This window comes from Pongo abelii, chromosome 15, assembly GCF_028885655.2.
Source record: "Pongo abelii isolate AG06213 chromosome 15, NHGRI_mPonAbe1-v2.0_pri, whole genome shotgun sequence".
Classification (NCBI taxonomy): domain Eukaryota; kingdom Metazoa; phylum Chordata; class Mammalia; order Primates; family Hominidae; genus Pongo; species Pongo abelii.
In genome coordinates, this window is record NC_072000.2 from 39,215,261 (window position 1) to 39,240,207 (window position 24,947).

Sequence of the window (24,947 nt, forward strand, 5' to 3'; positions counted from 1 at the left end):
AAGAAAGCATGGCTAGCATTTGAGTTTAGGCAATCTGGCTCTGGAAGTTATGCTCTTAAACATTCCCCATCTTCTCATACCTCCATGTCTCTGATTATGTTGTTCCCTCTGCTTGGAAGGCTCTTTGGCTCATCCACATGATTAACTCTTATTTGTCCTTCAAAATTGGTTCAATCCTCACTTTTTCAGAAGTGTTTCCTGACAACACCACCCCATCCAGGTGAGTGAGAGACCCCTTGTTACTATATTTCTGGAATACCTGCCCATATCTCTATTAAAACATGTATGCTGAAAATAGTATGTTTCCCCAACTAGATTGAATTATTTGCAATGACTGTTTTGATTACTTCTGCAACTCCAGACTCGTAGAGTACCTGACACATAATGGGACTCTAATTAACCAAAAGATTAGTACTGATTAAAAGTATATAAAAGAGGGCTGGATGCAGTGGCTCAGGTCTGTAATCCCAGCACTTTGGGAGGCCGAGGCAGGCGGATCACCTGAGGTCAGGAGTTCGAGACCAGCCTGGCCAACATGGTAAAACCCCGTCTCTACTAAAAATACAAAAATTAGCTGGGCGTGGTGATGGATGCCTGTAATCCCAGCTAATTGGGAAGCTGAGGCAGAAGAATTGCTTGAACCCCAGAGTCGGAGGTTGCAGTGAGCCGAGATCGTGCCATTGCACTCCAGCCTGGGTGACAAAAGTGAGACTCCATCTCAAAAAAAACTAAACAAAACAAAAAAAGCATGTGAAAGAAAATATATCATTCAAATATCATAACTGCTCCAACACTGGGGAGGAACTGAACCATCTATACATCAATAAACAGGGAATCAGGCTGAGTGCAGTGGCTCACACCTGTAATCTCAGCACTTTAGGAGGCTGACCGAGGTGGGACAATCACTTGAGCCCAGGAGTTTGAGACAAGCCCGGGCAACATAATGATACTCCATTTCTACCAAAAATAATAATTAAAAAAATCCTAGAAAATAAAAGGCTTTAACAATACATAAGAAATATTTACCTTTGTGAGTAGACATACATTAGAGTAGAAACCATTAAGTTAAAAAAAGGATACAAGTTTTGATACAACGGAATCAGAGATTTCAGAGCACGGCTTGCATTTATAGCTGTTGCTCTAACCATAATGGGTAGAACCTTTCCATTCACAATAGCACCATCAAAAAGGGGACCAAAGAAGGGAACCTGATTGAGAAATCAGAACATAATTTTACACTCAAATTATAGACAGATTGTAAATAAGAGCAATCAAGACACTTTGCATCCAAAAGTATTTCTGCTGCTTCTTTAGTTCTTCCTTCAGTAAAAATACTATTTGAATTCAATTCTTTTCTGTGATGGGTCACTCATACTAGGACAATAAAAAATGTCAAAGGTTTACAGGGTGTCTATTCAAAAGAACTATGTGCTTCATGTAACTGAGTAAATAATTTACACACTTAGCTAATTTTCAAATTTTACTAGTTTCTATTGTATATAAAAAGCCAACACTAGAAGTAAATTTCCTTTTCTCCATTGAGTGAACAAAAGAAAAATATATACTTATAGGCAAGAAGTTAGTTTTTCATTATTTTTGTGTGACACTAGCTTTACTACAGAACCTAAAACCCTTATTACATAGTTTATTAGAAAAAATATCTATGTTTTGATAATTAAATGTTATTTTTGTGAGGTGACTCACTAACGGTTTCAAAACTTAGAAATTCTGTTTGAATAAGGTTGGCATAAATGGCAGCTGAAGGCAAGGACATAAGCTCTGGATAAGATGGTAAATATTTTAGATTCTGTGGTCACATGTTCTCTCTGTTGTATATTCTTCAATTTTTTTTTTTTAAACTCTTTTAAGGCTGGGCACGGTGGCTCATGCCTGTAATCCCAGCACTTTGGGAGGCCAGATCACCTGAAGTCAAGAGTTTGAGACCAGCCTGACCAAAATGGTGAAAACCTGTCTCTACTAAAAATAGAAAAATTAGCTGGGCATGGTGGCAGGCACCTGTAGTACCAGATACTCAGGAGGCTGAGACAGGGAATTGCTTGAACCCGGGAGGCGGAGGTTGCAGTGAGCCGAGATTGTGCCACCGCACTCCAGCCTGGGTGACAGAGCGAGAGTGAAACTCCGTCTCAAAAAAACCAAAAACCAAAACAAAACCACCACCACTACCACCAAAAACAACAAAACGCCTCTTTAAAAATGTAAAAAAACCCAAAACCAAAACCGAAATATTCTTAGCTTGTGGGTTGTATGAAACCAGGCTATGGGCCATAGTCTGCTGACCTCTGGTTTAGGTGAACCCTGAAGAAACCTAAATTCACACATAAGAAATTCATACATGAGAAACTCAATCCAATTCAAGGAATTCTGAAGATTCATAATCAATTGTCAAATGTAGGTTTTCTAGAAACTGAAGAATTCAGTTTAAAAAAGGGAAGGAACACATCAAAAATACTACCAAACTTTTATTATCCTGGAAGAAAATATTTCTGCAATAGTGTGTTTGAATTCTATGGTGTATATATAAGACATCCAACTATAGGATAGGTGACTGAACCATTTGGCTTATTTTTTTCAATTTGTAGAATCCTCATTTATTGACATGAATAATAATCATGCAATCTTAATAAGATATATCAACTAAAAATATAGGAATCATATATTCCTATTATAAAGTAAATGATGACTTCTTACTGTGATTTTTAGGAAACTGTAATTGTTCTCTTAATAAAAGGTAAATACTTTTTGAGCTTGGTACAAGGGAACTTTCACTCTGGCACTACCTAGCCAAATCTCCCATTTGAACACAGTTTCTTGCTATTTATTCTGTTTTAGCTCCTTCTGAACCAGGCTTAGGCAATCCATGTAGCTACCAGGGTCTATGTTACATTCACCCTCAGTTTCACAACTTGATTCCTACTCCAAATTTTATTCTGTAACATGGAAAGAAACCCATGAACCCTTATAGAACCAAAATCTATTATTAAAATGGAAGATAAGGAGTTCTTACCTCTGGTTTTTTCATTATCTGAATACTGAACATGTGATTTTTCATTGGATATATTACAATAAGGACATCACCAAATTCTGTGGGAATAATTCCTCTCCTGTAGTCTCTAGTATGCTCTGACCAAACAATGTGCACTTCATCATTTCCCAAATGTCTCAACTGGAAAGACAAGAAAACAATTTATACTGCTTTAAAAGCTCTTTGAGTACAGTCATACAGTCACAAATACAACATAAAAAGGGGAAAAATGAAATTAAAAAATTGTTAAATTGCACTTGATCAGTTTTACATATGAAACACAAACACTCAAAAACATTAGGAGACACTGCAGAAGACCAGACAATTTCAATTGTCAATAACCAATGGGTAACAGAGAACTTAGATTTAAAAAGATTCACATATAGCCCAAATACTCTCCTTAACCAGCAACTGCACCAATTCTCCACTAACAGATCTTTTAAAAGATTGTTTTAAAAAAAGAAGTAAATAACTCATAAATTGGATAATCCCCAATTGAGTAAGAGAAAGTTGATTATGTTTGGTTTAACAAATTTATTTCCAGGTTTTCTTTGCCCATGAAACTCAAAAGTTCTTCCAAATAGATGTCTTGAGAATTGTTAGACCCTCAAGACGTTATTTAAATGTTTGTGGTGCTTGCTTACAAAGGTGTTTCTGGCAATCAGAGACAGTTAACATTATGATAATTAGAACTGTAAAAACACAAAACATTCAGAAGTTGGATTTCTAATAAGGTATTAAAAAAATGAACTTAATGCCCTTTAGTCTTGAGTTTTCTTCACAGAGACTGCTATAGAATAATGCATTTTATTATAAAATTTCATTATACTAGTACATTTATTGATTCTGCCACTGTGAGCATTTGAGTTGACTTTTAGTGCAGATCTTACATGGGATTTCCATTAGTTTCAGATAACTAGACACACGGCAGGTGGAAAGGTTTAGAAGAGTAAACCTGGGATAACTGTCATCAATATTTATGCTATCAGCTAACATACGGGCAATTTCTATCTCAGAAATATGTCATTTATTTTGGCTTAAGGATGAACATAGGTTAAGAAAAAGAACTTAATATATGATTTAAACAAAGAAAGGAGTTAAGTCCAATTAGTGAAATCCTCTCTTCTGTCACTCCTTAATCCTGGAGTAACTCCTTATACACATACACAAGTTGAATAATATAAATGTGTGGGACTTGGTCTTTGTGACATTTTTAAAAAGCAAAAAAGATTACACAACTCAGAAAAGCCATGGCTTCATAATTTCATTTTTTAATCAAAATACTTTAAAAATATCCTTCCTATACAGCCATCCCCATGTGTCAGCTTCCCTAATAGGTTTATGTTAACTGAATACAAAAGAAATGTGAAATAAATTTAACCAGGAGGGATGATCCAATCTAATTTTGATACATTAATGTCATATGCTGTACATGTTACAATAGCAGCCAGATCTAATACTAAGCTCCAGGCTATACTGAGATTTCCAAATGGCAGATTGTTCTAAGTGATATCAAGTATAATTGAAGTAATAAACGATAGTAAAAGCTGAGCACACTGTCAGGAAGAATTTAGGTATTTACTTTTTAAAATTAAATGAGTTAGGTAAGGAAAGACAAGACAACTGAAATAATGCAGGTCTCAATTTACAGAAAATTCCTTTTATTTATCTGCTACATTAACCCTTGAACTCTTGCCAAAACTATCTATAATTTCTAGTGCCCACTTATCTAAAGAAACGAGAAAAAAGGGCAAGTGTACTTTTATTTTATAAATGAAGCTTGGTCAAATATCTAAAGTCTGTTAAATAAGTTTAATGGAAAAGAACAACATATTTTTGCCAAGCTGTTGTAATGAAGATTTCTGGCACAGAACCATGTACATAACAAAGTCATTCTAAACATGTTCAAACATTTGAAGGGAAAAGCTTCATGAAATCCCTTATCATTTACATTCAAATGCTAAAAAAGTAATTATTTTAGGCTGTCATAATGAGGTATGTTTTTATGTCTTTAAAATCTCATATAGTAATTAGATACAAATTGAGAAATTGCTAATCATTGCTATGTGTCTTGGGAATTTTTGAAAGACTACTGAAAAAATCAATTTTTAATGGTGAAGCATTAATAGAAATTTCAGGCATATGTATGTTTGACATACTTTATATATTATTTAATATTGATTTTATTTATTCCTTATCGCTATGGACTTACAAGATTGTGTCCTATGGAGCAGCATGTGGTGGCTCACACTTGCAATCCGAGCACTCTGGGAGGCTAAGGCGGGCGAATCACCTGAGGTCAGGAGTATTGAGACTAGCCTGGCCAACATGGTGAAACCCCGTCTCTACTAAAAATACAAAAATTAGACAGGTGTGGTGGCATACACCCGTAATCCCAGCTACTCAGGAGGCTGAGAAGGGAGGATTCCTTGAACCTGGGAGGTAGAAGTTGCAGAGAGCTGAGATCATGCCACTGCACTCCAGCCTGTGCGACACAGTGAGACTCCATCTCAAAGAAAAAAAAAAAAAAGATTGTACAACCAGTAGGTTTTGCTATACTCTAAAACCACCAAAGAAGTTCCTACCTACATGTTTATTGACTCAGATGCTAATTCATTTCTGAAATAGAGTAGAAGACTTCTGTACATGGGATAGGTCTGTTAAAACGATTGGCAACAAAACTACTCTTCTAAATTTCTTTCAACTGCTACTGAAGTCATTTTGGAACTCAAGGTATATAACATAGGCTACAGATGACTATTATTAATTGAAGAAGACAAAGCAGCTAAATGAAATTCAACAAGTGTACAAGTGAAGTCCTCAAATACACTAGAACGTTAATACTGGAAGAGACCTTAAAGTTCTAATTTCCCACCTGATACAGGAGCTTGTGCCACCATATGCCTGATAAGTAGACATCCTGCCTCTGCTTGAATACTTCTAAGGTTGGGGATTTTATGAATTCACAAATCAACCCATTTCTTATTTATTTATTTTGAGATGGAGTTTCGCTCTTGTTGCCCAGGCTGGAGTGCAATGGTGCAATCTTGGCTCATGCAACCTCTGCCTCCCAGGTTCAAGCGATTCTCTTGCCTCAGCTTCCCAAGTAGCTGGGATTACAGGCGCCCACCACCACGTCCAGCTAATTTTTTATTTTTAGTAGAGATGGGGTTTCACCATGTTGGCCAGGCTGGTCTCGAACTCCTGACCTCAGGTGATCCGCCCACCTCAGCCTCCCAAAGTGCTGGGATTACAGGCGTGAGCCACTGCGCCTGGCCCCCATTTCATTTTTAAAGAGCTGCAATCATTAGAACATCTTAATACTAGGCTAAAAACTGCCTTCCGGATGCTAGCTCTTCCAAAATGAGCCTTACCAAATAAATCCAATCTGTATTCTATATATTTTCTGTTATCTGAAGATCAGTCTAATATATATCTCACCTTTCCTTTTCCAGGTTAAAAGTGTTCTTAGCTCCTCTTACAGTTTACAAACATATTCATTATCTTGGGTTATTGTCTCAGTTTACTAATGTTTCTATTAAACTTGTGTATGGAATAGAATACAGTATCAACACATGCTCTGAATAATACAGCAAACTCACAGTGGGGCTGTTTCTTCCTTCAGTCTGTTCAATAAATTACTTTCTGCATTTTAAAAATGATGGCTCAAATGGAATTTGTAGTCAGTTCAAGCTTCTAAGTCTTTTTCTTACAAAGTTCTCTTAAGCAGGTACAATTGACTGCTAGAACTAAAGAAGGGATTTCATAATTTTCCCTTGCCAGGTTCAGATTATCTTTAAGCTTCTGAAGGTCTATTGTTAGCCTGACTCTGCTATTCATGTGCTGGCTCTCTGCCAGATATGGGCTATCCTTAAGTTCAAATTCCAGTGTCTTCATTTACATTTTGGACAAAAATGTCAGATGGGACAGGCTTGGTTAAGAGCCTTATAGCAAGTCATTACAGACTTTCCTCCTGGTTAAAAAAATCCACAAAACTCTATATTTATTAAAGGTATTTATTAAGTGCTTACTGCTTACTGTTTGTGACAATTTATTAAATTTCCACAACAATACTATGAAGTAGTAATAATTATTATTATCCCTATTTTTACAGGAGAGGAATTGAAGCTTAAAAGGATGAAGTAACTTGCCTAAGGTCATACAAATAGTAAGTGGCAGAGCCAGGATTCAAACCAAGGCAGGCTGGTTCTAGAACCTATACTGTAACCACCTCCCTATATTGCTTCTAGTTAAATAATTAATTTATGTGCTATGAATATGATTATACAATCACTCATGAATATACTTACCAAACTCTTATTAAGACCACATTTCTTCAACTTGTCCACAACAAGCAACTTAGTTAAATGCTTTATTGCAGTCTATGGTTTTCCCTAATCTAGTAATCCTATTAAAACAAATTAAGTTATTTTGATGTGATTTGTTATGGTGAACTCATGGTGGCTCCTAGTGATCACTACACTTCATTATCTAAGTGCTCACAAACCATCTGTTTAATAATCCTATTTTGCCAGGCACTGACATGAAGCTCATGAATGTTGGTTAATTTCTATAGTCTATGGCCTGCTCCATGTTCTTCTGTGAAAATCAGATGTTCACCCATTGCTACAGACTGAATGTTTGCATCCCACCCACCCCCCAAATTCATACTGTGAAATCCTCACCCCCCAATATGTTGGTATTGGAAGGTAGGGAACTCTGGGAGGTGATTACGTCATGAGGGCTCCTTTATAAGGGATTAATGTCCTTATAAAAGAGACCCCAGAGAGCTTACTTGACTCTTCTGCTATTATATATAAGGTTACAGTGAGAAGATGGTCATCTGTGAACAAGGGAGTGGTCCCTCATCAGACAATGAATCTGTCAGCATTTTGATCTTAGATTTCTCAGCCCCCAGAACTGTGAGAAATAAATTTCTGTGGTTTATAAGCCATTCAGTCTATGGTATTTTTGTTATTTCAGCCTGAATGGACTAAGACATTCATCTTATGGCAATGCACTCATTCTCCATGATTACCAACAGGAATTCCAGAGTCAATTCTAGATTTCCTCAGTGCCATATAATATCATTCATCTGGGGCTGAAGACTAGAATTCTTATAAAGTAACTGTATTATGTCTCTCACTAAATCAGCTTATCTTCCTGACTTCTCCATTTCTGTTAAAAGTACCTAACAACTAATTATAATCACTCAGCATTAAAACCTGATAGTCTTTTAGTCTTTTTTGACTACTCTGTTTTCCTCACTACATCTCTAATGAGCTCTTCATTTTTTAAAAAAAGTATATTCCTTTTTTTGTACTTTCCTTCCTATTCCTCTACTGCTGTCCTAGATCACATGCTACTCATCCTACATACCATACACACTGATTCATGAGGTCTTAAAAAGTCTTTTTTCTCTTTCTTCCCTCCTCCATATCCACCTTCTTTCATTCATAACCAAATATTGAGAGCTGACCAAATGCTAGCTTTTGCAGATGCAACAATGAGTAAAAACAGACATGGTCCCTGCTAGCAAAGCTTTGTGTACAGTGGAGGAGACAGAGTAAAATAACCATACAATAAATAAATAAATAATTTAAAAATACAAATGATGCTCTAAATACACTTTTCTGAATACAAATAACATAGGACATGGATCTATAATAGCTCTTGAACTAAAAGCTGAAGAACACACAGAAGTTAATTAGGTTAGGCAGTTACTTCAGGAGATAGGGGTATATGTGTAGAAACTGTAACTTAGTATTCTTACTGCCCCAAGTCCCCATTCTTTCCCCCATCTTTCATGCACTCACACTTAGTAAAACACACTCTATGATATACCCCTCAATCATGTGAGAAAACATGCTTTAATATACCTTCTAATAGTCATACATATTTTCCTACATTCACTTGCTGTTTAGATTATTCATTTTTAGCAATCAGGAAAAGTTTCTTGAAAACAACAGGCACAGCATCCAATACTATGCCTTAGCAGAGTGGGCATTCAATAAATACTGGTGACTATTAAAAAGATAATATAACAATACTTATCTTGCATTTTTTTCCTATCATTACCTAGTACATAGCATAAAAATAGAATTATCTGCAGTTATGGCATTTATTTAAATGTCACTTTGATAAAGACAAAGGTGTCTATAGATAGTTCTTTTGATTTGTGACTATGGTAGCTGTGGCAATTCACTGAACAAACATTTGTTAAATGCCAATAGGCCTGGTACTAGGTGCTGGAGATACAGCAGTAAGCAAAAGAGACAAAGTCCTTGTTCTCATGACCTTGATATTCTAGTGGGAGGAGTCAGATAAACATATACAAAAATAAACAAGGTAAACTTACACGCCGATAAATCTATAAAAATAATATAGGGTAATGTGATAAAGTTCCTGAGTAGAAGGGGGCTTATTTAGCTAGGATGGTCTAAAAACGTCTTTCTGAGAAACTGTTATAGGAGTTTAAGAACAGAACAATTAGAATGAGGAAGCCTGATAATGTGGAGAAAAAACATTTCAAACTGAGAGAGTAGTAAGTGTACAGAGCCCTTAAGACGTGAATGAGTTTGACATGTTGGAAGGTTAGAATGACAGTCAGTGAGGCCAGTTTATGGTAAATGAAAAGGAAAAAGACAGGAGATGAGATCTAGAGGTAGGCGGGCTGGTGGGGCCAAATCACGTAGTGCCATAGTGAGGAATTAGAATTTTATTCCCAGCTGGGCACAGTGGCTCATGCCTGTGATCCCAGCACTTTGGGAGGCTGAGGCGGGCAGATCATGAGGTCAAGAGATTGAGACCATCCTGGCCAACATGGTGAAACCTTATCTCTACTAAAAGGTAGTGCACACCTATGGTCCCAGCTACTCGGGAGGCTGAGTCAGGAGAATTGCTTGAACCCAGGAGGCAGAGGTTGCAGTGAACAGAGATCGGGCCATTGCACTCCAGTGTGGCGACATAGTGAGACTCCGTCTCAAAAAAAAAAAAAAAAAAAAAAAAATTTTATTCCCTATACAATGAGAGAGATTGCTGCTCTGCTATCTCTGCTATCTCACCCATATAACATTTACTGTGGTGAGATAAACTTGCACTGAACCATTTATATTTTCTGTTTTCTCAATCCTCTATTCTTGACATCAGGAGTATATATGTAAAAACTGGAGTTAGGGGCAGAGTTTCTTCTATAAGGTTGTTATATTTAGGACTCAAACAATGAGTATAATTTCACAGCACTTATTAACTATAATCCTAACTTCACTTTTACTAAAATAATGAAAAAATTTAAAAATTATTCCTTAAATTTGTTTTTTAACAAATTCATTTTCCAGACTATATTTAGCATATAGTTCTTTGGAAAGTATCTTATATTTCTGTATAAAATAAAGAAAAACAGATTTTAAAAAAAAATCAGACCAAGCAGCACTACAAGGTTCATTTATTTGCACAACTATTGTGACTAAATTTCAAGACAGAAAATGAAACACTTTCCATTACACTAATAGTATTTCAGAGGAAATGGACTTAAATAAAGTGCTTCTTTCCCCCTATTTTGGGGGGTCCAGGAAATGAAAGATAGACTAGAGAGTTCAACTAAGTATGTTACCATTATCTCAACTCGATCTTCATCAAACTTCTAAAAGGATGATTCAGCTACCTATGAAGCAGAGTATCAGCAAGTGGCTAGAACAAGGAGACAGAGGAAATGAGAGAGGCTCCTATGAACACTTTATACCAATGCTTGCAGCACTTTTGATTTTTAGGGGTGAATACACTCAGTTAAGTGGAAATTATTTTTAACCATTTTCCATTAATCTTCCTCAGAAAGAGATAATTTATAGAACAGATTGCTTGGACTGGGGTTATATCAGGACTTTTATATGGTAGTGCAACATTTCTAAGAGAAACTTAGCTAAACTGAATGTCTGGCTAATTTGCTCAAGAAGTATAGTCTATGTTGTAAATATTCTGCTGCTACTGTCTTGAGCCTTGAAAAAGCTTCTCTTCACAAGAAATATAAATGCTACATTTAAATAGGTCCAAGGATATTTACTTCTCATTCTGAGAAAATAAAATGTTTGAAAATAATTTACAAATCACATATTTTAAATAAAAAGTCAGAACTAAAATTAGTTTCTATCAAATGGATATAAATGATTTTACCCTACCAAGTTTAAAGCAAAGGACCAGAGTCATAAATAATTCTAGCTTGCCAGAGGCATGGCTATTTCTTTATACTGACTGTCGACTATCTAATTTAATTAGAGGTATTAAACTCCTTGCTGAGGTCAACAAGCCTTACTTCCTCCAATATTACACTTCAACCAGTGCTCATTAATGTGTCTACTGAATGGATTAACACACCTAAAGATATATGTACAAAGGACAGGGGGGACAACCTAATGATATCCAATTGTTCATTTATAATAGGACACATGTTCTAGCCTCAACTTATTACCACTAATGTGGAATTTATTAAATTCAGGAGAAAAAATACCAATACAGAAAGTGATTTTTTATCAAGGGCAACTGGTATAAGATAACTGGCTTCTATGATTAAGTTTAAACATTTAACCTATCAAAAATAAAGTGATACTAAAATAAAACTAAAATATAAGCCTGCTACTTAGAAAAATCTTATATACTAGAACTCTGAGGAAAAGATTAAGGCAACAGTCATTAAGTATAGGGAAATGGGAAACACCAGTATATAGAGAAATCAATGTTTATAAGGTTTTAAAAAATTTCTACGAAAAGAAAGTTTAGGCTAATTACACTGAATTATGAGATCAAATAAAAATTCCCTTTTTGTTGGACTTAAAAGCTGCTATTGTTTCTTGGAGAATCGCAGTGTCAGGACGTATATGACCACATTGTTCATACATATAGAGCTGAAACATTGCTTTAATATAGTTTGACACTGACAAAGTAAATTTTACTTAAATTGATTTAAATTACTACTAGAGAAAATAAGACATTTCTCCAAAGAGTATATACAAATGGGCAATAAGCACATGAAAAGATGCTCAATATCATTAGAAGGGAAATACAAGTCAAAACCACAACGAAATATCATTTCATACCTACTACTATGGCTATAATTATTTTTTTAAAACAGAAAATAACAAGTGTTGGCAAAGGCGGAAAAACTGCAACCCTTAGGCATTGCTGGTGGAAATATAAAATGATGTGGTTGCTGTAGAAAACATCCTGACACCTTCTCAGAAAGCTAAATATACAATTACCATATGATCCCAGCAATTCCACTCCTAGCTATATAGCTAAATTGAAAACAGGGATTCAAATAGATATTTGTATGCCAATGTTCACTGCAACATTGTTTACAAGAACCAAAAGGTGGAAACAACCCAATTTCCAGCCACAGATGAATGGGTAAACAAAATGAGGTATATACTTGCAACAGATTATTACTCAGCTTTAAAAAGAAATGAAGTTCTGATGTATGCTACAACATGAATGGATCTTGAAAACATGCTAAGGAAAAAAGGCACAAAAGGACACATATTTTATGATTCCACTTATTCAAGGTTCCTAGAACCGGCAAATTCATAGAGGAAGTGGATTAGAGGTTACCAGGGGTAGTGGAAAGAGGAATGGGGAATTACTGTTTAATGGGTACAAAGTTGCTGTTTGAAAATTTAAAAAAGTTCTGGAACAAAAACAAAAAACAAAAAACAAAAAAAACAAGATCTGGGTCTTCCAGTTTCTGGTGCAGCATATAAAGGTTTGGAGTCACCACTTTGATCTAACAACAAGTAAAATGCCGAACAAACTGAAAATCAACAATTAATTTTAGCATCATCAGAGACATGAAGTCACAGGAAAAATCCTCCCCTCCCCATTCCTGGTGTCCCACTGGAGAGAGACAGATAGTTACAGCTGACTGATGGGATCTAGTGCCAGTGTAGGAAAACCTGCACTAAAATTGAACTGCTGGAAGCTCAGTGTGGACAAGTCTAAGAGTTAAAAACTCCAGGAGAAACCAGTCTTATGGGGAACTTCCCTACTTTTGTGAGTTTTATTTCCAAGAGCTCTACCAGGTCCTCACAGTGAATAATGCAGGAAAATATTCTCTTGCTTTCTGGAGGGGGAGGGGAAAAACAATTATTTGAAACATACCAAAACATTATGTTCTTCTTTAAAAGGCCTGCCCTCAGTAGAAACTATTTTACCAAAGCCTAACCTACCTGGGAGAAGAAAAATAGCCAACTCTGGCTCCTTGGAAGGTCATACTGTCCCACCTAAGGGAAGCGACTGAAAAACACTAGTGAAGTTCACAATCCAGGGCCACAGGCTCAGCAAAATACTGAAACCTAATGATGGGACAATGGAGTGCCTTCCCTTCCCCCACACCTTACCACCATACCACTAAAGGCCTGTTTACCAGAGTTCCTTTTACTGAGCATATGTTCAGATTTCAACAAAAAATTACAAGACAAAAAACATAGTCTAAAGAGACTGAACAAGCATCAGAACAGAATAAGCACCAGAACAGAATAAGCACCAGAGTCAGATGTGGCAGAGATACTAGAATTATCAGACCAGGAATTTAAAACAACTATGGTTAATATGCTATGGGGCTCTAATGGAAAAAGTAGACAACATTTAAGAACAGATGGACAATGTATGTAGAGAGATGGAAATTCTAGGAAAAAATAATCAAGAAAAAATGCTAAGTTAAACGCTGGAACAGAAATTTTAAAATGTCTTTGATAGGCTCATTCACAGACAAGACACAGCTGAGGAAAGAATCTCTGAGCTTCAGGATATCTGAATAGAAACCTCCAAAACAGAAAAGCAAAGAGAAAAAACACTTATATTCAAACAGAATATGCAAAAACTGTGGGACTACCATGAAAGATGTAAATACATGTAATGGGAACACCAAAAGAAGAAGAAAGAGAAAAAGGAACAGAAGCAATATTTGAAGCAATAATAACTGAGAATTTCCCCAACTTAATGTCAGTCATAAACCTAGATCCAGGAAGCTCAGTGAACACCAAGCAGGGTAAATGTCAAAAAACTACACCTAGGTGCATCGTATTTAAACTTGGAAATTCAAGGGGAAAGAAAAATTCTTCAAAGAAGCCAGAGGAAAAAAAATCTTACCTACAGAGTAGCAAAGATAAAAATTACTTCTGATGTCTCAGAAATCACATAAGCAAGAAGAGAGTGGAGTGACATATTTAAAGTATTGAGAGAGGAAAAAAAATACCACACACCTAGAATTCTGTACCCTGTGAAATTATCCTTCAAAAGTGAAAAAGAAATAAGACTTTCTCAGGCAAACAAAAATTGAGGGAATTTGCAGCCTGAAGACTTACCTTTCAAGAAATGTTAAAACAAGTTCTTCAGAGAGAAGAAAAACATATATGTACATAAACTTGTATCTACATGATGAAAGGAAGAGTATGGAGAATGAATAAGTGAGGGTAAATTAAAACTTCTGTTTTTCTTAGTCATAATTGGTTTAACAGAATATAGTTTAATAATAGCAGCAATGTATTTGAACACGTATGCTCATATTCATATATATATAGGCTTATATATACCTAAAATAAGTGAAATGAATGACAGCAATGATACAAAGGATGGAAAGGAGGGATTAGGAATACTTTGTTATTGCAAGCAGTAATATATAAGCAGTACAGTATAATTTTTTTTTTTGAGACAGGTCTCACTTTGTCACCCAAGCTGGAGTGCAGTGGTGCAATCATGGCCCACTGCAGCCTCAACCTCCCCAAGCTCAGGTGATCCTCTCACCTCAGCCTCCCAAGTCACTGGGACCATGGGGATGCACCATCATGCCTGGCTAACTTTTGTGTTTCTTGTAGAAACAAGGTTTCACCATGTTGCCCAGGGTGGTCTTGAACTCCTGGGCTCAACAGATCTGCCAGCCTCTGCCTTCCAAAGTGCTGGGATTACAGGTGTTAGCGAGTGCACCCAGCTGGTATAGTATAATTTGAAAGTGGACTTGTAACTTGGATTAACTACAAATGTACAGTGTAAACTCTATAGCAATCACTAAAAAGTTAAAAAAAGAAGCATAATTGATATGTTAAGAAAGGAGAGAGAAGGGAATCATATAAAATGCTCAATTAAAACCAGAAAAGGCAGAAAAAGTATAAAAGACAAAAACAGGAACAAAGAACAAGGGCAAAAATAGAAAACAGAATACAGCAGACAGAAATAGAAAACAGTAAAGAATATAGTAGATATTAATTCAACTATATTAATAATCACTTTAAAAATCAATGTTATAAATAAACCAATTAAAAGAGATTGTCAGAGTGGAGCTAAAAACATATATATTGTCTACATGAAAGCCACCATAAAGACAAATATAGACTAAAAGTAAAAAGATATACCATGCTAACACTAATCAAAAGAAAGCAGGAGTAACTATATTAATTTCAGACAGAACAGACTTCAGAGCAAGAAAGTTATCAGGGATAAAGAGAAGCCTCATATAACAAAGGCGTCAATACTACAAGACGAGATAGCGATCTGCACATGTAGGTGCCTAACAACAAAGCATCAAAATGCATCAAGCAAAAACTGACAGAACTTCAAACTCACACGGAACATTCACCAAGATAGACCACATTCTGGGCCATCAAACACACCTTCGGAAATTCAAAAGAATAGAAATAATAAAATGTCTGCTCTTGAACAATGGAATTAAATTAGAAATCAGTAACACAAAGATAGTTGGAAAACCCCAAAATACCTGGAGATTAAACATACTTCTTAAAAACACATGGGTCAAAGAAGATATCTCAAGAGAAATTAAGAAATATTTTGAAACAAATGAAAATGCAAAAGTTCTGTAAAGAGACAGTGGTGATGGTTGCAAAACACTGTGAGACTACTTAAAGCCAATGAGTTAGTTAAAAATGATTTAAAATAGTTAAAATGAACTTATTCTCTAATAAATCTAGTACATAAAAGTTTCACCACTTCAGAGTACAACTTTAATTAAAACTCAATCATTTTTTTGTATAAGGTTTAAGGAAGGGATCCAGTTTCAGCTTTCTACATATGGCTAGCCAGTTTCCCCAGCACCATTTATTAAATAGGGAATCCTTTCTCCATTGCTTGTTTTTGTCAGGTGTGTCAAAGATCAGATGGTTGTAGATGTGCGGTGTTATTTCTGAGGGCTCTGTTCTGTTCCATTGGTCTATATCTCTGTTTTGGTACCAGTACCATGCTGTTTTGGTTACTGTAGCCTTGTAGTATAGTTTGAAGTCAGGTAGCTTGATGCCTCCAGCTTTGTTCTTTTTGCTAAGGATTGTCTTGGCAATGTGGGCTCTTTTTTGGTTCCACATGAACTTTAAAGTAGTTTTTTCCAATTCTGTGAAGAAAGTCATTGGTAGCTTGATGGGGATGGCATTGAATCTATAAATTACCTTGGGCAGTATGGCCATTTTCATGATATTGATTCTTCCTCTCCATGAGCATGGAATGTTCTTCTATTTGTTTGTGTCCTCTTTTAGTTCGTTGAGTAGTGGTTTGCAGTTGTCCTTCAAAAGGTCCTTCACATCTGTTGTAAGTTGGATTCCTAGGTATTTTATTCTCTTTGAAGCTAATTGTGAATGGGAGTTCACTCATGATTTGGCTTTCTGTTTGTCTATTATTGGTGTATAGGAATGCCTGTGATTTTTGCACGTTGATTTTGTATCCTGAGACTTTGCTGAAGTTGCTGGTCAGCTTAAGGAGATTTTGGGCTGAGACAATGGGGTTTTCTAAATATACAATCATGTCATCTGCAAACAGGGACAGGTTGACTTCCTCTTTTCCTAATCGAATACCCTTTATTTCTTTCTCCTGCCTGATTGCCCTGGCCAGAACTTCCAACACTATGTTGAACAGGAGTGGTGAGAGAGGGCATCCTTGTCTTGTACCAGTTTTCAAAGGCAATACTTCCAGTTTTTGCCCATTCAGTATGATATTGGCTGTGGGTTTGTCATACATAGCTCTTACTATTTTGAGATAAGTCCCATCAATACCTAGTTTATTGAGAGTGTTTAGCATGAAGGCTGTTGAATTTTGTCGAAGGCCTTTTCTGCATCTATTGAGATAATCATGGATAATCATGTGGTTTTTGTCTTTGTTTCTGTTTCTATGCTGGATTACGCTTATTGATTTGTGTATGTTGAACCAGCCTTGCATCCCAGGCATGAAGCCAACTTGATTGTGGTATATAAGCTTTTTGCTGTGCTGTTGGATTTGGTTTGCCAGTATTTTATTGAAGATTTTTGCATCGATGTTCATCAGGGATATTGGTCTAAAATTCTCTTTTTTTTGTTGTGTATCTGCCAGGCTTTGGTGTCAGGATGATGCTGACCTCATAAAATGAGTTAGGGAGGATTCCCTCTTTTTCTATCGATTGGAATAATTTCAGAAGGAATGGTACCAGCTCCTCTTTGTACCTCTGGTAGAATTCGGCTGTGAATCCGTCTGGTCCTGGACTGTTTTTGGTTTGTAGGTTATTAATTATTGCCTCAATTTCAGAGCCTGTTATTGGTCTATTCAGGGATTTAACTTCTTCCTGGTTTAGTCTTGGGAGGGTGTATGTGTCAGGAAGGTTTAGTCTTGGGAGGGTGTATGTGTCCAGGAATTTATCCATTTCTTCTAGATTTTCTAGTTTATTTGCGTATAGGTGTTTATAGTCTCTGATGGTAGTAAACTAGTTCAACCATTGTGGAAGACAGTGTGGCGATTCCTCAAGGATCTAGAACTAGAAATACCATTTGACCCAGCCATCCCATTACTGGGTATATACCCAAAGGAGGATAAATCATGCTGCTATAAAGACACATGCATACGTATGTTTACTGCAGCACTATTCACATTAGCAAAGACTTGGGACCAACCCAAATGTCCATCAATGATAGACTGGAGTAAGAAAATGTGGCATATATACACCATGGAATACTATGCAGCCATAAAAAAGGAAGAGTTCATGTCCTTTGTAGGGACATGGATGAAGCTGGAAACCATCATTCTGAGCAAACTATTGCAAGGACAGAAAACCAAATACCGCATGTTCTCACTCATAGGTGAGAATTGAACAATGACAACCTTGGACACAGGGTGGGGAACATTACACACTGGGGCCTGTGGTGGGGTGGGGAGAAGGGGTAGGGATCGCATTAGGAGATATACCTAATGTAAATGATGAGTTAATCGGTGCAGCACACCAACATGGCACATGTATACATATGTAACAAAGCTGCACGTTGTGCACATGTACCCTAGAACTTAAAGTATAATTAAAATAAATAAATAAATAAAACTCAATCATTTAACAACTCTTTTATTTTATTTTTTTGAGATGGAGTCTCACTCTATCACCAGGCTAGAGTGCAGTGGCGCGATCTCAGCTTATTGCAACCTCTGCCTCCTGGGTTCAAGCGATTCTCCTGCCTCAGCCTCCCGAGTAGCTGGCACTACAGGCGCGTGCCACCACACCCAGCTAGTTTTTGTATTTTTAGTAAAGATGGGGTTTCACCATGTTGGCCAGGATGCTCTCAATTTCTTGACCTCATGATCCATCAATCTCTTGACCTCATGTTCCGCCTGCCTCGGCCTCCCAAAGTGCTGGGATTACAGGCGTGAGCCATCGCTCCCAGCCAACAACTCTTAAATGGTGCTATCATGCCTAAAATTTGTCTTATTTGCTATGATAAAGGATTATTAAACATCCATTTCAGATGCTTCTTTGAAAATAATTTAGGACCCTTGTGACTATTTTGAGGGAAACAGGCATCTTATTTGACATTTCTACAAAGGTCACAGGAATAAAGTATCAAGTGCCATATAATTACCGAGTTTAATACAGTGAAGTAAAAATATCCTGACATAGTTTTCTTTAACAAAAAAGTCATTTTAATAGAAAATAATCTACTTTGTTCCACTTTTAGGTTTGCAATCTAAGATACTATTAATTTTTACAAATAAAACCATGATGAGATATCCTATTAGAATGACTATTATCAAAAAGACAAAATGTAACAGCAAGGATGTGGAAAAAAGGGGACTTTGTTACATAGGTGGTGAGAATTTAAATTAGTACAGGCATTATGGAAAACAGTATGGGGGTTCTTCAAAAAATTAAAAATAAGAACTATCATTATGATCCAGCAATCCAACTACTGGGTATATATCCAGAGAAAATGAAATCAGTATGTCAAAGAGATTATCTGCACACTCACGTTCAGTGCAGCCTTATTCACAATAACCAGGATATGGAATCAATCTAAGAGTCCATCAATTGATGAATGGATAAAGAAAATGTGGTACATATACAAAACGGAACACTATTCAACCTTACAAATGAGGGAAATCCTGTCATTTATAAAAACATGGATTAACCTGAAGGACATTATGTTAGGTAAATTAAGCCAGGCACAAAAAGACAAACCATGATCTCACTTTTAAGTGGAATCTAAAAAAGTTGAACTTATAGAAAGATGGAGTACAGTAAGTCCTCACAATGTCATCAATAGGTTCTTGGAAACTGCAGCTTTAAGCAAAACATATAGCAGGCCTTCAAATAATGTCATATCCTTCATAGTTTCATTATAAGGTTGATGATAAAATACAATTGGTTTCATTATATGTCATTTTCCTTAAATGGAGAGAGTCAGCGCTTATGGGGAAGAGTTTGAAAATGGAGAGAAGCTGGTCGAGGGACACAAAATTTCAGTTAGGAGGAATGAGTTAAAGAGAGCTATTGTACAACATAATGACTATAGTTAAGAACAACATGCTGTATACTTGAAAATTGCTAAGAGAAGAGATTTTAAGTGTTCTCAGCATGAAAAACTGGTATGTGAGGTAATGCATATTTTAATTAGCTTGATTTAGCTATTCCACAATGTTTACATATATCAAAATGTGTTGTATATCATAAATATATACAATTTCAATTTATCAATTAAAAAATAAATGTTTAAAAAAGAAATATATGAGAAATATACTTAAAACAGTCACTATTGTAGGACAGTAAAATAGTAATATATTATTAATTTTAGACTCTGCATTGGGGTTTAAAAATTATGCCCATGGAGTCCTGATTAAATTTATTTATTTATTTATTTATTTATTTATTTTTGAGACAGTGTTTCACTCTGTCACTGAGGCTGGAGTGCAGTGGTGCAATCTTGGCTCACTGCAGCCTCAAGCTCCTGGACTCAAGCAATCTTTCCACCTCAGCCTCCAAATAGCTGGGACTACAGGCATGCACCACCATGCCTGGCTAATCTTTTTTGTAAGGACAAGGTGTCACTATGTTACCCAGACTGATCTTGAACTCCTGGGCTTGAGCAATCCTCCCACCTTAGCCTCCCAAAGTGCTGGGATTACAAGTGTGAGCCACTGTGCCTGGCTTATTCATCTTTTTACACTATACTTATAACTGTGTCTACTTTGGGTATAATTTATTTTCACAGAGATTTAAGATAAATTCCTGGAACAAATGGTTTATGTGAAGTTTTAACAAATCTTTATTCCAATCCTATTTAACATCATATACTATTATCAGTATTGATGTCTTATCTTGTACTTCTAAAAAGCATATCCAAAAAATTCTGTAGCAAACTTTTCACTGAATATGCTTTCCTAGACTTATTAATTACCTCTACCCCACCACTCATTGCAATCTAATTAGTACCCATATATCAGTTTTCCTAGCTATTATCCATTTATTAGGCAATTTCTAACAATATTCTAAAATGTAAACAAAAGGCATAAAAGGTAGTTGATACAGTTTGCCTTTGTGTCCCCAACCAAATCTCATCTTGAATTGTAATCACTGGGTATTGAGAGAGGAACCTGGTGGGAGGTGATTGGATCATGGTGGCAGTTTTCCCTATGCTGTTCTAGTGGTAGTGAGTTCTCATGAAAGCTGATGGTTTTATAAGGGTTTGACAGTTACTCCTTCACATGCTCACACTCTCTGTTGCCTGCCGCCACATAAGTGTGCCTGATTCCCCTTCTACCATGATTTTAAGTCTTCTGAGCACCCCCCAGCCATATGGAACTGTGTGTCAATTAAACCTCTTTTCTTTATAAATTACCCAGTCTCAGTATTCTTTATAGCAATGTGAAAACAGACCAATACAGTAGTCAATCAAATCTTATAAAAGATTTGTAAAGAGTCCTAAACTTTCTTTTAAAAACAGTATGTTAATAACCCTGTTTCAAAGCTTATTAGCGAAGTGTGAAGAGCTTTGATATCAGGCAACAGAGTATCAAGTGAAATGGCTGATCATGTTCAGTTGGTTACATTTAGTAATAGTTTTGGATAAACTGAGGATAGGATTTTCGGTAGAACCCTGGGGCAAAAACAAACAAACTGAGAAGAAAGAGGAGAAGGAAGAGTAAAGGAGAAATGTTGGATAAAGTTTTACTTTTAAAAATGTTTCTCACAAAACCAAATATGAGTTGAACACATAAAACTGTACTCTGAGGTATCTCTGTAGCTACAATGACTTTTCCACGGCTGTGTGAGATACAGCAAAATGGTAGTGTAAATTTTAACAGTTGTGGACCATCAATATCATTCTATGATATCCCTTACAGATTCTAAGGTAGCAAGATTTATTTCAATTAAGTAACACTTATTTGTTACATTAGTTTTAGCTCAAATGTATGGGATACAGCATGTTATATTTTAAGTGCTTTGTATGTATGTATGTATGTGTTTTTCTGAGTCAGGGTCTCACTTTGTCACCCAGGTTGGAGTGTAGTGGTGTGACCATGGCTCACTGTAGCCTGGACATCCCAGGCTCAAGCAATCCTCCCACAGTAGCCTCCTGAGTAATTGGGACTATAGGTACATGCTACCATGCCTGGCTAATTTTTAAATTTTTGGCAGGGAGTCTTGCTATGTTACTCAGGCTGGTCTCAAACTCTTGGGCTGAAGCAATCCTTCCACCTTGGCCTTCCAAAGTGCTGGGATTACAGGCATAAGCCACCACACCTGGCCTGGAATAATTTCTATTTTATTTTTTCCTCTCCCTCAATCAATATAAACATTGTATCTGAGTCCATGTACTAAGGGCCTTGAAATATAATTTTACCAATGTAAACAAACACAGAAATCTTTCAATTTGTTATATCCCTTGATACAGTTTGGCTCTGTGTCCCCAGCTAAATCTCATCTCAAATTGTAATCCACATGTGTCAAGGGAGGAACCTGGTGGGAGGTGACTGGATTATGGGGAAGATTTCAACTGTGCTGTTCTTGTGACAGAGAATGAGTTCTCATGAGAGCTGATGGTTTTAAAGTGTGGCACTTCCCCTTTATTCACTCTCTTGCCTGCAGCCATGTAAGATATACCTTGCTTCCCCTTTGCCTTTTGCCACGATTGTAAGTTTCCTGAGGCCTCTCCAGCCTTGTGGAACTGTAAGTCAATTACCCCTCTTTTGTTTATAAATCACCCAGTCTCAGGCAGTATCTTTATAGCAGTCTGAAAACAGACTAATATATCCCTATTTTCTTGAAGGTAAATCCTTTGTTAAGACTGTAACCAATCAGAAATGAAAGTGAAGACATTACAACAGACACTTCAGAAATAAGAAGGATTATAAAGGACTATTATGAACAACTGTATGCCAACAAATTGGATAACCTAGAGGAAATGGGTAAGTTTCTAGAATAAAACAGCCTACCAAAATTGAATCAGGAAGAAATGGAAAGTCTGAACAGACCAACAACAAAGAGATTGAAGAATTAATTAGAAACCTTCAACAAAAAGCCCAGAACTAGACAGCTTCACAGCTGAATTCTACCAAACATTCAAAGAATTATTACCAATATTTAAACTCTTCCAAAAAATAGAGTGAGGGGGAATACTTCCAAACATTTTATAAAGCCAGCATCCCCTCGATCCCTAAGCTAGACAAAGACACCAGAAGGAAAGAAAACTACAGGTCAATTTCTCTGATGAACACTGATGCAAAAATCCTCAATAAAATATTAGCAAACTGAACCAATCCAACAATATATCAAAAAGATTATACATCCAGACGAAGTGGGACTTATCCCTGGCATGCAAGGCTGATTTAACATACACAAATCAATCGATGTGATACATCACATTAACAGAATAACAGTTAAAAACTATGTGATCATGTGATCATCTCAATTGATGTAGAAAAAGCATTCAACTAAGTCCAACATCATTTATTGAGTAAAACTCTTGACAGTTTAGGTATAGAAGAAAAGTTCTTCAACACAATAAAGGCAACTTATGAAAAACCCATCACTAACATTATAACCAATGAGGAAAAACCGAAAGCTTTTCTATTAACATCTGATACAGGGCAAGGATGCCCACTTTTGCTGCATATATTCAAGATAGTACTGGAAGTACTAGCAAGAACAACCAGAGAAGAAAAAGAAATATAAGGCATCCAAATCAGAACAGAAAAAGTGAAATTATCTTTATTTGCAGATGACATGATATGCTATGTAGAAAGCCCCAGAGATTCCACAAAAATTTTTCACAAGGGCACCAAGAAGATCAACAGGGAAAAGATGGTCTCTTCAACATGGTCTTGGGAAAATGGCATTTCCACATGGAAAAGAATAAAACTGAATCCTATCTTACACCATACACAAAAATCAACTTAAAATGGGGAAAAGACCAAAATATAAGACATGAAACCTAGAAGAGGACATAGAAGAAAAGCTCCTTGATACTGGCCTTGGCAATGATTTTTTGGACATCACACCAAAAGCTCAGGCTACAAATACAAAAATAAATAAATGGTACTACATAAAACTAAAAAGCTTCTGCAGAACAAAGGTAACAGTCAACAAAATGAAAAGGCACCCTACAGGGGGAAAACATATTTGCAAACCGCTTATCTATTAAGGGATTAATATCCAAAATTTATAAGGGTCTTATAAGTCAATAGCAGAAAAACAAATAAACAGATTAAAAACTGGGCAAAGGACCTAAACAGATATTTATTCAAAAACATAAAAATGGTGAACTGGTATATGAAAAGGCTCAACAATCACATTAATCATCACAGAAATGCAAATTAAAACCACTATGAGATATCACTTTATACTCATTAGAATGCTATTGCCAAAAAGGTAAGAGATAACAAACATCGGTAAGGATGTGGAGAAAGGGGAACACTAGTACACTGTCGGTAGAAACGTAGACTATACAGCAATTATGAAAAAAAAAAAAAGTAAAGAGGTTCTTAAAGAAATTAAACATAGAACTACCATATGACCTAGTAAACCTTTTTCTGGGCATATACGCAAAGGAAATGAAATCACCACCTCAAATCACCACCTCCTCAGGACATCTGCATTCCTATGTTCACTGCAGTATTATTCACAATAACCAAGATATGCAAAACTGTCCATCAATGTACAAACTGATAAAATGTGGTATATATGCATACAATGTAATATTATTCAACCTTAAAAAAGGAGATTCTGCCACTTGCTACACATGAATGGACTTGGAGGACACTATGTGTCCTAAGGGAAATAAGCCAGACACAGAAAGAAAAAATATTGCATGGTATCACTTATATGTGGAATCTAAAAAAAAAAAATAAAGGAGAAAATATACAGAGATAGAGAACAACACAGTGGTTACCACGGGTGGAGTGGGGTATGAAATGGGGACAAGGAGCTCAAAGGATACAAAGTAGCAGATACGTAGGACGAACAAGTCTAGAGATTTAACGCACAATAAAAATTGTATGGTATTTGGAATTTTGTTAAATAAGTAGATTTTAGCTGCTCTTGTCATACACACATAAAAAAACTAGGTGAGATGATAGATATGTTAATTTGCTTCAATATAGTAACCATTTTATTATCTACATGTATCCCACA

At 36.1% G+C, this 24,947-nt stretch overlaps 1 protein-coding gene across 8 annotated transcripts in view; it reads right to left on the reverse strand.

The window, feature by feature from the left end:
- Positions 1-24,947, reverse strand: part of RALGAPA1 (Ral GTPase activating protein catalytic subunit alpha 1) — a 278,460-nt gene that overhangs the window by 30,727 nt on the left and 222,786 nt on the right. For all 8 annotated transcript variants that reach the window (XM_054530032.2, XM_054530037.2, XM_054530036.2 and 5 more), the window contains 2 exons: positions 3,026-3,184; positions 1,081-1,208 (listed from right to left, as the gene is read on the reverse strand). In XM_054530032.2, coding sequence (XP_054386007.1) covers positions 1,081-1,208; positions 3,026-3,184 — 287 coding nt within the window. The remainder of the gene's footprint in view (positions 1-1,080; positions 1,209-3,025; positions 3,185-24,947) is intronic.